We start from the raw sequence: 12,405 nt of genomic DNA on the forward strand, positions 1-12,405 counted from the left end.
GTCTATTCGGACAGATTGTAAACCCCTTCTATTGCTGAATAGTTATTCATATTAGCAATTCCAATGAAGTCACTGGAAATACTTGTGAAAATAACTATTCATCAATGAGAGTAAGAGGTTAATAATCTAGTCCCTCAGTAATATAATACTGATTTTTTAATAACTAAATCCCATCTCATCCTCTCTGTCACTCTTGTCTTCATTCTCACTCATCTGGCATCTCTCTCTCTCACTCTTCAAGCATGATTCTGTATTAGATAGCCTAGAAATGTCCCCCTTGCCTCCACTTATCTAACAGTGACTGCCCCTTCTTCTTCCTGCCCTTTGCCTCCATGTTTCGTGAGTGCAATTAGCCTTCACTGAGTTACACCAGAACTGAATTTGGCCCTGCTGGTCACATCTCATGCAGCAGCACTGCTCCTAAAGAGCGTGACATTCTGAATGTGGCTAGAGTGTGGGACAATCCTAGTTTTGCAGTAGGAATGGTTTTCATTTGTTTTGAGAAGTCTCCAAAAAGCAAGGAATCCCTGGGAAATTATTACTGCTGTATACAGTGTGGCAGCACTGATCAAGTAGGGAAACTAAAAATCAGAAACATCAAAGGGAAATTTAAAATAAACGGAAAGAAAATGAGCCCATGTGGTTTTGATTAAATGATCTTAAGTCTGGAGGGGTTGTGTGGCTTATTTGCTCCATGTTTTTAATATTATTGACTCCTGGGACCAAGGGGTTTGGTGGGCAGGAGGGGGTTCATTAAGATGAGCAATTATCAGCAGGAGAAAAAAAAAGTTTTGTAGTGATAATCAAGATGGCCCATTTCAGACAGTTGACAAAAAGGTGTGAGGATACTTAACATCAAATTGGATCTATTTCCCCATGTTAAGTATCCTCACACCTTTTTGTCAACTGTCTGAAATGGGCCATCTTGATTATCACTACAAAACTTTTTTTTCCTCCTGCTGATAATTGCTCAGCTTAATTAATTAGCCTCTTAGAGTTGGTTGGGCAACTCCCACCTTTCCATGTTCTCTGTATGTGCATATAACTTCTTACTGTATGTTCTGTTCTATGCATCCGATGAAGTGGGCTGTAGCCCACGAAAGCTTATGCTCAAATAAATGTGTTAGTCTCTAAGGTGCCACAAGTACTCCTGTTCTTTTCACGCCGCTACTCTGAAACCTGTTACACCAGACACCCAGCCCCGCGCGGCTCCCTGGGGCCGGGCCGCACCCGCCCAGCGGCTAGCGCAGGAACAGCGCTGACAGGCCCGCTCGGGCCCTGCCCCCGCTCCGAGCCGAGCCCGGCCCGGCCGCAGGAGCCGCGGCCACGTCAGCCCTCCCGGCCTGGTGACTCAGGAGCCGCCCGGCCCCACCTGCCTCCGGCTTAGAGCCGGATCCGGCTCGGGTCCCCGCCTCGCTCCTCCCCCGTCCCATGCTGCTCCGCGCCGGCCCCTCCTCCGCCGCCTGCCCGCGGCCGGCTCCTGCGCACCCCGCCGGGGAGCCGAGCGCCGCACAGACCGGTAAGAGCGGCCTGCCTGGCCCGGAAACCCGCCTCGTCCCCGCGCTGCTCCTCCTGTGTCACCAGCGTCCTCCCTGGGCCGAGCATCCCGCCGCTCCAGCCCTGCCCTCAGCCACCCCCACCCCGCCTGGGCTGCTTCCCCCAGCCCCGCGCCTCCCCTTCCTCAAGCAGCTTCCCTCTCCCCAGCCCCGTACTCCTCCCCTCTGTCCCAGATCGTCTCCTCGTCCCGATCCCGCCTCCTCCACAGCATCCTCTCCCCATTTCTACCCTACCGTCCCAGCCCTGTGTTACCCGTGCTCTGCCCTCGGCCTTCCCCAGCCTGTCACCCACTCACCTGCTGTATAAACTCCCCCCGGTTCAGCTGCTAAAGGAGCTATCTTTGTTCTTAGCCTGTTTCACACAACCTGCATAGCCCGCATATGCTATGCATAGATAGACATCATCACCCACGGCTGCGTGCATCTAGGTACATGACAGGCTGCATGATTCTGAAGCCACCCTCGGCCAGCTGAAGCCATTTGAATGAGGGAGGTTTTTAGGTTCGTTTTGATTTTTAAGAGGTTTTAAATGTCTAATTGAAACACATTTCACTCCTGGGATGAAGGATTGTGCAATGTTAAAACAATTACTTTTAAACTACTTACTCCCACATACAGAAATAGCTCCTCCTCTTGTCCCTCAGTGAGTGAGACTAGGGAAAAAAATATTAGGCAGGAAAAGCAAGCAGAAGAGAAATATATTCCTAACTGGTAAACATGTCTAGGCTTTAATGTCTCTCAGTGGGGGCTATTCACATGAGTAAAGCTTTGCAAAATTAGCCCATACCAGAGAAGGAGTGATAAAAGTTAATGACCATTAACACTTAATTTAAGTAGAAATATCAAGAAGTTGATCAATTTTTCCTGTTACTAATGTTAGGTGCATTCTGCTGAAGCTGTTAATACATTTCTTAATAACTTATCAATGTAATATAGTGAAACCTCTACTAAATGGCTTTCCCCCCCTCTTTACAGGTTGTAACTTTTGCAAGACAGTTATCATGTGACTGTGGATTATGACAACCAAAATCTTAAAGAAAATTCCTTGAATTAAACATCTATACCTTTTGAACATCTTGGAACTTATTGGACACTCTTTGAAGTCTGTCTGAATTGTAACTTGTATAACTTTTTAAAAGCTTCATAATGGAGTTCTTATTATCCAAAGGAGACTGCATTAGAGATTTGAAAAGAACTTTATTATTTTTAGTTTTAACATGTCTGGTAGCTCTTGTTTGCACTGATCAGGACTATTATAGTTTACTTGGAATATCCAAAGAAGCAAGTAATAGAGAAATAAGACAGGCTTTCAAAAAACTGGCATTAAAGTTACATCCTGATAAAAATCAGGTAAGTAAAATCTTTGTGTTCCTGTGAGCTAATTTATCCAGTGTTAACTTTAAAATGGACTTTTATTTGCTTTTTAACAAATTTGAAACTTTGCATCTTTGTGTCTTAGATTTTTGAAGTGATGTAATAACATGATACTTAGTTTAGACTAGCTGACTGTCCTGCAAAGAAAAACAAAAGTAAAAGAGTGGATATATTATTAAATTATGGCTAAGTTGAACTAAAGTCATACTGAGCCATTGCAGCTGAAAGGCGTGATAATTTATACAGTTTCTCCAGTGCTTTCTCTTACTTAGAATTACACTGCCTCTTTCGGTTTTAGCTATTAATTACTGTTCTTAATAAATATTGCTGGGCTATGTTATGTCAGTCCTATTTGGAAACTGAGCAGGGGAAAGCAAAAATTCTGGGAGGGCCTGTGGATGAGAAGGGGAAATGGAGGGACCCCTGGAGAGACAGGAATCAGATCAAATTTTGAAGACATTACACTGGTTGAGAGAAGTCTGTTAGTGTAAATTCAAATATACTAAGGAAACATTTTTTATTTTTATTCTCCTATATGTTACTGGAATAATTAGACTAAAAGTCTTGGAGTAGGGCAATACAAATGCCCTGCTGCTGATCCTGATCCTGCTACTTGTTACATGCATGTGGAGCCCCAATGATGTCAGTGAGGGTCCATGTGGACACAGGGATCTGCCTGCACAGAGCAAGCTGCAGGAGTGGGGCCTAAAATGCAAACGTTGATACTATACTGTTGAACTTGACATCAAGGAGAAGGACTTTCACCAAACATTTATGACTTGGGTCTAGGAAGCAAGTGTGTATTTGACTATATACCCGGTACTAACATCTCAATGGGGAAGAGAAGAGTGACTGAACATGGATTAACTGTTGAGGAATATGTTATCGTATATAGCCTCTAATTAAGAAGACTTAATTTTATTATGCCTTTCCCCCCCACAATAAAGATAAAAACGGATCAGCTGTAACCTACTATATGTGGCTGATTCTTGCTATCTCAAAGAGCAATTCAGCGATAACTGATATATCACTTGAAATAGAATTGCTTATTCTCAACAGTGTGTGAAATGCTCTCTCAGCTACTTTATAGGTTTTAACTGGACTCTCTACTTATACTTTCAAAAGTATTAAGATTCCAAAGTAGTATCTATAATTTCCATAAAATATGGAAATATTACTATGTAAGAGAGATTTCTCAACAGACTACCTTCTGCAGAATTAAACATACATTTGGTGTAGACTCTTAGATTACACTGATTCGTGCAGGTAACTCCCAGTAATGTTAATAGCAGCTGTGCATGTGCATCAGGCAGAAAATAGTCTCTTTCTAACTTATTTTTTAGTATTGCTGTACATTAATGTAGTAATTTAAGGCAAGTTTTTAAGTAATAATGGGAAAGGTGAGAGAGTTAATAGAATACTGGTGAGCTAGTTCTCTCAGTCAGCACAGGACCAAGAGAAGGGATGTAAAGTTAGTTGTAAACCACCTTTCCACTCCCCTGATTCTGGAGTTGACTAGAAGCCAAAATGGTCCTTGATGTAATTAAAGGAAGCCTAAGGATTGTTCTGAATTGTGCCAGCTACAGCATTTGGTCTGTCCCTAGAGGATCACTCGTCTCTAGCCAAGGACCACTGGAGAACATTATATTCCAACTCCACCCCAGGCTGCCCACCTTGTCTCCATCACTTCCCCTACACCTGAGTGGGGATGGGAAAGAGGAGTGGGAGGTAGAGATTGCTTCTGTGTCACGGGAGTTCCTAGCTGCAGTTGTTTTGTGCCACCAGACTGATGCAAATAAAGTAGAGCCAAAGGCCAGCACGTGCCCAAGTTTTATTTCTGTAGGAAAATGGTAAATCCTCAGAGGGCATGTAAGTGTTTTCTTAAGGGAAAATTGCACTGTAATAACATATTGCAATCACTACATCTAATTCTAAAGAAGTAAATCACTAATATATTTAAGTATAAAATAAACAGAATAAAAACCAAACAGAAAACTTCTAGCTTGACAGTCTGGTGTAGAATTCAGCTCACATTTGAGTGATTAGAAAAGCAGAGACTTTCAAAGTTATTGTAAGATCTTCAAGTGTGAGTTGAACTCTCTGTGCTACTCTACCTTGTTATCAATACTGGTTGTCTTGCTTGGCGACTTCTATCTGATAGCAACTTCCATTGAGAAACAATTTACAACATTCATAGTTATGGAGCCATTGAAACAGATGTATTGCTGAAAGTTCATTTAATATTTTTAGTTATAGATTAGACAAATATTTAATAATTGTGGTTTTCCTTTGATAGAATGATCCAGATGCTCATGAAAACTTCTTGAAAATAAATAGAGCATATGAAGTATTAAAAGATGACGAGCTACGGAAGAAGTATGATAAATATGGAGAGAAAGGTCTTGAAGATCACCAACAAGGAGGTCGATACGAGAGCTGGAACTTTTATCGCTATGATTTTGGTAAGATGTGTGTTTGTAGTTTGCTTGTCTTTTACAGTCCTGAGTAAATGCAAAATTGTCAGCTGTGCCAACTCTATGCACACACTGGCCTCTTAGACCCTCTCTTCCTCTTTCTAGCCTCCACAGCTGTCTTTTTTCCTTCTCCTTTCTCCCTACTGACTATGTTAGCCTTAAGGTATCTTGTTAAAATAATTCACCAAACAGCAGTAATAATACAGTCAGCTTGGTATGAAATCCACTCATTATACTAAGTATTTGCTTTTTTACTGTTCATTATCATTTACTGTGTATTGTAGTGTGTGTGTATATATGTGCGTATTATATGTGATAAGTGATCTTTGTTCATTTGCAATCAACTACTAATATTGTGTCGTATTAACTTCTTAATACAAGGGGAGGGTTTTTTCTTTAATTCCTTCAGATGATTTTTTTTATATTGGAAACCCATAACAAGTATTTTCCCTAACTTACATTTTTTTATTTATTACACTTAATACATAAAGAGTCCAATCCTGCAAAACAGTTAATTCCCATAGAGTCTTATTGGAGATCAGTGTAACTATACCAGGAAGTAAGCATACACACCAGAGCAATAGGGTTACGCCAAAAATGATTTTTAAATCAGTTCTTCAAACAAAAATTGTCCAGATATTTGCTGGGAATTAGACTGCCATGTCTTTTCAGAGCTATTGTGACACAGGTAGCTAACCTGGAAAATAGGCAACTGAGAGACTTCAATGATGATTTCTACCATACCATAAATATGGAAGCTGAAGTGAGCCTCTATTTTGGTTAATTGGATAAAAACCTCACAAGTGAAGGAGAGAATTCCTACACTTGTATTTTGCTAAAGCAGTCTAACCCTGAAAAAACTCAGAATACAAAGGGAACATTTTATAAAACAAAAACCCCAAGAACTACTTTAATGTTTGTGTACACCTAAATTAAATAAACCAGAGACGTGCACATTGCATAAAATTGAGAGTGATTTCAAATTTCTTTAGAGGTTACAATAATTTAAAAATTTCACGTGTTTGAGTCTGCACTTCTTGACAAAAGTGGTTGATTTAAAATGTCAGATTTTTAACTTTTATTGAACATTCATTTTAAGTTTATGTACAGTTATGCTTATTTTCTTTTTCTTCTGGATTTTTATTTTATTGTGAAATTATTGCTTCTGTATGGCGGTGACTTGATAACAACGGAGGAGACTGAAGTTCTGTCTTATTTATTTGTATTATAGTAGTACCTACAGGCCTCAACTGACATTTGGGCTTATTGTGTTAGGCACTGTACAAACCATACTGAGACAATTCCAGCCCCCAAAGAACTGACAATCTGAATAGATAAGACAGACAAAGGGTCAGAGAGGTTTGGGGCACCAAGAGGGAAAGTGAGAAAGGTCAAACAAGCAGGCCAGTGACAGACCTGGGACTAGAACTTAGGTTTCAAAAGTCTCAGTGCTGTGCTCTATCAACTGAATCATGCTGCCTCTCAAACCCTCATCAGGCACTCAGTATTGTGTCTCATCTGTGACAAAGATGCACCACGTCTTTGTGTGTACAGCCAGTTCAGTCTCCTATGCCTACTTAATGATTGGTTTATCTGCTGAAGATGCTAAAAGGTTCCCAGCTGTGATGATGGCTATTGTGATGTCTCCTGGGATTGAACTGAGACAAAATGAATCTTATACATACCACTGAATTACATATCACATGGCAAAATCTTTCACCTTGCTAATATGCACCATCTTTTGTTTTGTACAAATTTCATTTTGTGCAAGCACAGGAGTATTTCTGGATTCTTTTATGTAAAGATTGCAAAAGAAAAACATAGTTGCTGACTTTGTATTTTTTCTTACTAGGTATTTATGATGATGATCCTGAAATCATAACATTGGATAGAGGAGAATTTGGTATGTCTGTCAAGTCATATGGGTTCGCTAATATTTTAACATTGTGTAAATATTATTTTCAGACTGAATTTTTTCATGGTATACATAGATTATAAATTGTCAGAGAAATTGACCAGAGAAAATATGCACATTATTTCCAAAGATAAAAATGTTTTTGAGCATCATGGGTCAATTAATAAATGCTATGCAGATCAATGCCAGTCAGCTTTTTAGACTGAATTTGAAAGAAAGTGTGTAATATCTGAAGGAAGGGGAAATTATTTACCTTGTAACTTTGTTTCTCCAGATTTATTATCCTGCAGAATTCTCACTCTTTGGTCTTGAGCACACATCTCCCACTAGACAGCTGATCTCCAAAACTAGCAATTCAGTCAGTTCTACTTACCCGCAATTCTGCTTGTTTGAAGATACCATTTGACAGGATTCCTATTCTGACATTCCTAAATCTTGGCTCCCTAATGTCAAAAATAAAAAGTCTTAATCCAGACACCAGGAGACAGCTCATACTGCTCAATGATGTGTGTGTGTGTGGGGGGGGGCTTTTGTTTTTCCCCTCTCATATTTATTGTTAGTGTTTACAGACAGTTGAAGTGTTTTCAAAATAAGATGCTGTGTGTACTCACAGACAATTAACAGTGTTCTACTATTACTTTCTGGAAATTAGTAAATCTTAACTATCTTTTTTATACTTCAGCATTATATTAATTCAGCAGTTTTCAGTCAAACATACTGACATCTTGTAGCACAAACAATAATTCTCAGACAAAATAGAAAAGACAAAATACAAATGAATTAGAGCCAGGATGTGATAGTGATTTTTTTATACAGATACCTGAAGAGGACAGCTTGTTTTTCTTAGATACACTCTGGCTCAGATTCCTTAGATGTGCATGCAGTGTACTGCTGCTACTCTTTGTCAAACAAATGTGTAATAGATATAGTAGAATCTACGTCTAGGATGAAACACACACGTATACTCCAAAACAGTACGAGTTAGTGCCTGGAACTATATGAGGATTAATTACTTAAATTAAAGGGGAATTAAATCCATCCTCTAACCAAGATACAGAACAGCCCTATGCCCCCTCAGCATTCATTTTCAAAGCAGCAGCCATCACTCTTGTACACCCCATACTTTGTGATCACTGGATTCAAGCAGTTACCAGTGATTCAGACCCCAGCCAATCCCCCAAATCCCTGCTATGATGGGCTTTGCAGAACCAGTACTGAGAGCCTTCTTGTGCCACCACCTTATTGCCCCTTCCCCATGCCACTGAACCACTGTTTCTGCTGTTCTGAGGACCTTTTGCACCCTCTTCTATGATGGGTGATGAATTAACCTTTGGTTAATGATAATCTAATGACAATTTATTTTATAACAAATGATCATTTATTTTATAATAAAACAATGTAAATTTTCTATGTATAACAGCTTCCATGTTAAAATTCTGGATATATGAATTTAAACAAAGTTCTGTTTAAAAAAAATTAAAGGGAGATAGCCAACTTAATTTCACTTCTATGACAGTCTTTTTCTCCTCCTGTTAGAAGTAACACCTAAAGATAAACATAACTAATATAGAATGTTGGGGAAAAGTCATTGTTTTCCCACTTGTATATGTTTGACAGCATTTTGTGTATAGTTTTCCTTATATAGTCAGCTAGGCTTTGAGCCTGCAAGCTGAACCACTAAGGTACACCTTTATACCCATATAGAGCCTCACGAAGACAAAGAGGTTCCACATGAGAACACTGGCCACCTGCAGAAACAGGACTGTAGTCAATTTCCCCTGTTCATTTAGGTGTTTCACACAGCAACAGCAGAGAGATTTTTAACATAGGAAAATGTGACTGAAAACCCCACAAAAGTTAGGGACTCTGAGCCACGTGATTTGACGTCAGTGGTACCCCTTTTAGTAATGAGTTTTCTAATATACATACATGCTTTGACAGGGTAACAAGCCTTGTGGATGGGGGAAGCGGTAGATGTGGTATATCTTGACTTTAGTAAGGCTTTTGATACTGTCTGGCATAACCTCCTCTTAAACAAACTAGGGAAATACAGCCTATATGGAGCTACTATAAGGTAGGTACATAACTGGTTGAAAAAGCGGTCCCAGAGAGTAGTTATCATCACTGTTTCACAGTCAAACTGGAAGGGCATATTGAGTGGGGTCCCGCAGGGATCAGTCCTGGGTATGGTTCTGTTCAAGATCTTCATCAATGATTTAGGATAATGGCATAGAGAGTACACTTATAAAGTCTGCAGACCATACCAAGCTGGGAAGGGTTGCAAGTGCTTTGGAGGATAGAATTAAAATTCAAAATGATCTGGACAAACTGGAGAAATGGTCTGAAGTATAGGTGATGAAATTCAATAAGAACAAATGTAAAGTACTCCACTTAGGAAGGAACAATCAATTGTGCACACGCAAAATGGGAAATGACTGCCTAGGAAGGAGTACTGCGGAAAGGGATCTGGGGGTTATAGTGGATTGCAAGCTAAATATGAGTCAACAGTGTAACACTGTTGCAAAAAAAGCAAACATCGTTCTGGGATACATTAAGTGGTGCATTGTAAGCAAGACATGAGAAGTAATTCTTCCCCTCTATTCCATCCTGATAAGGCCTCAGCTGGAGTATTATGTCCAGTTCTGGGTGCCACATTTCAGGAAAGTTGTGGACAAATTGGAGAGAGTCCAGAGGAAAGCAACAAAAATTATTAAAGGTCTAGAAAACATGACCTATGAAGGAAGATTTTAAAAAATTGGGTTTATTTAGTCTGAAGAAGAGAAGACAGAGGGGATATGATAACTGAGAGGGGATATGATAACAGTTTTCAAGTGCATAAAAGGTTGTTACGAGGAGGAGGGAGGTAAACTGTTCTCATTAACCTCTGAGAAAAGGAGAAGAAGCAATGGGCTTAAATTGCAGAAAGGGAGGTTTAGGTTGGACATTAGGAAAAACTTCTTAACTGTCAGGGTGGTTAAGCACTGGAATAAATTACCTAGGAAGGTTGTGGAATCTCCGTCATTAGCAATTTTTAAGAACAAGTTAGACAAACACCTGTCAGGAATGGTCTAGTTATTACATGGTCCTGCCTTGGGGCTGGACGAGATGAGACTCAAGGTCCCTTGCAGTCCTACAATTCTGTGATTCTATGCTCCCCTTTGAGACTAAAAGGTAGCCATCTTACAGCAAAAAAACTTCAAGACCAGACTCCAAAGAGAAACTGCTGAGCTCCAGTTCATTTGCAAATTTGACACCATCAGATCAGGATTAAACAAAGACTGTGAATGGCTATCCAACTACAGAAGCAGTTTCTCCTCCCTTGGTGTTCACACCTCAACTGCTAGCAGAGCACCTCACCCTCCCTGATTGAACTAACCTCGTTATCTCCATACTGATTTATACCTGCCTCTGGAGATTTCCATTACTTGCATCTGAAGAAGTGAGGTTCTTACCCACGAAAGCTTATGCTCCCAATACTTCTGTTAGTCTTAAAGGTGCCACAGGACCCTCTGTTGCTTTTTACAGATTCAGACTAACACGGCTACCCCTCTGACCTTTGAGACTAGTTATTAGGTAGTTGGCCTCTTACCTAAGCACATTAGATTGATTCGAGCCTGCAATTTAAATTGCATTTTCAGATGTAAAATTAAACCTCTCTTATTTGAAATAGATTTTTTTATTCAGTTCAGGTTTGAGCATTACTTACCATATGGCAAGAGTGCAAGTGATTGGCAGGAGATAACGTGTAGCTAATGAGTAGAGGTAGTGTTTGTATTTTGTTAATGTAACTAAGTTTCTATAATCCTTCTGATATTTAACATATATATTTAATCTGTTGGAGTGTTTAAATTACTACTGTAGTGTGTTTACTAGCTCAATTAGAGGTAAACAAAATTTCATAGTTAAGCAGGGGGTTTCACTTCAATTATGCCTTTCATGTGTCCTGCATATGTCAGTGTGAGTGTAAATGGAGTTGCAGTCATTACACTATTCTAGGTATTAATGATATCCACTGAATCAGGGAATTGAACTCTGGCCTTAAAATGGGTGTGTATTTATTCTCTCTCTCTCACTATTTGTAGATGCACAACTAAAAAGGAAGCTTTTATCAATTCTTAACTTAAGTATATTTTTGTCTCCTCTTGTTAACCAGATGCTGCTGTTAACTCTGGAGAACTCTGGTTCATCAATTTCTATTCCCCTCGATGTTCACACTGCCATGATTTAGCACCTACGGTATGTATTTATAGTCATTATCTTAATTCTGAAAATGTATTTCAAGTAGACACTTTTTTAAATTCGAGTAAAACTTTTTGTCAAGTTTGATTTGCATGCTGAAGCCAAAGTCTAAAACAGCAGAAGCATTTTGAAAATTGTTTCAAAAGAAAATATCCCAAGTTTTCTTTTTTCCCCTCTTTCTTTCTAGTGGAGAGAATTTGCTAAAGAAATGGATGGACTAATACGCATTGGAGCTGTAAATTGTGGTGATAATAGAATGCTTTGTCGGATCAAAGGAATTAATAGTTATCCAAGTCTCTATGTTTTCAAAACTGGAATGGTGAGTAATTAAACTGTTTTGTTTTTTTCCAGGTTTTATAAATAATGGACATTTATATGCTCTTTCTATCTTGTGCATGTATTTGTGTTTTATTATGTGTTTATATTTTATATAAAAATAATTAAAATAAAGTTAAAGAATTCTAAGGAAGAATACTAAACTAAAATACATTTTATCATTGATGCTATAGCAGTAAAGAATTTTTCTTTATAATAGTGTAATTTATTCTTCATCATTTATAAAAAAAAAATATATTTGGACTTTCATTCACCATGAACAGCCCAATTACACTAGACAATTTCAGTTTTGATCATGTTATATTACAACTAAATGAGGAAATAAATAAATACCTCTCAAACAGTTCTCTTCAGATCATTTTGCAACAGAGAGTAAGTATCACTTCTTCCATTTTGGGGAAATTGAGACACTGAGGTTAAATGATTTGTTCAGGGCTCTACAATGAGTAAGTGATAGATCCAGGAATTGAATACAAGGCTTTGAACACCCAGACCAGTGCCCTCTCCACTG

General features: G+C 39.0%; 1 protein-coding gene across 1 annotated transcript in view; it reads left to right on the forward strand.

Annotated features, from left to right (window-relative positions):
* The first annotated feature begins 1,475 nt into the window (after positions 1 to 1,475).
* DNAJC10 (DnaJ heat shock protein family (Hsp40) member C10) overlaps positions 1,476 to 12,405 on the forward strand; it is a 36,841-nt gene continuing 25,911 nt past the window's right edge. Inside the window, exons 1-6 of the mRNA XM_065413205.1 lie at positions 1,476 to 1,519; positions 2,532 to 2,906; positions 5,227 to 5,392; positions 7,257 to 7,307; positions 11,473 to 11,555; positions 11,746 to 11,877. Of these exons, the coding sequence (XP_065269277.1) occupies positions 2,703 to 2,906; positions 5,227 to 5,392; positions 7,257 to 7,307; positions 11,473 to 11,555; positions 11,746 to 11,877 (636 nt within the window). The 5' untranslated portion in view covers positions 1,476 to 1,519; positions 2,532 to 2,702. The remainder of the gene's footprint in view (positions 1,520 to 2,531; positions 2,907 to 5,226; positions 5,393 to 7,256; positions 7,308 to 11,472; positions 11,556 to 11,745; positions 11,878 to 12,405) is intronic.

This window comes from Emys orbicularis, chromosome 11 (assembly GCF_028017835.1).
Source record: "Emys orbicularis isolate rEmyOrb1 chromosome 11, rEmyOrb1.hap1, whole genome shotgun sequence".
In the NCBI taxonomy this organism is placed as follows: Eukaryota; Metazoa; Chordata; order Testudines; family Emydidae; genus Emys; species Emys orbicularis.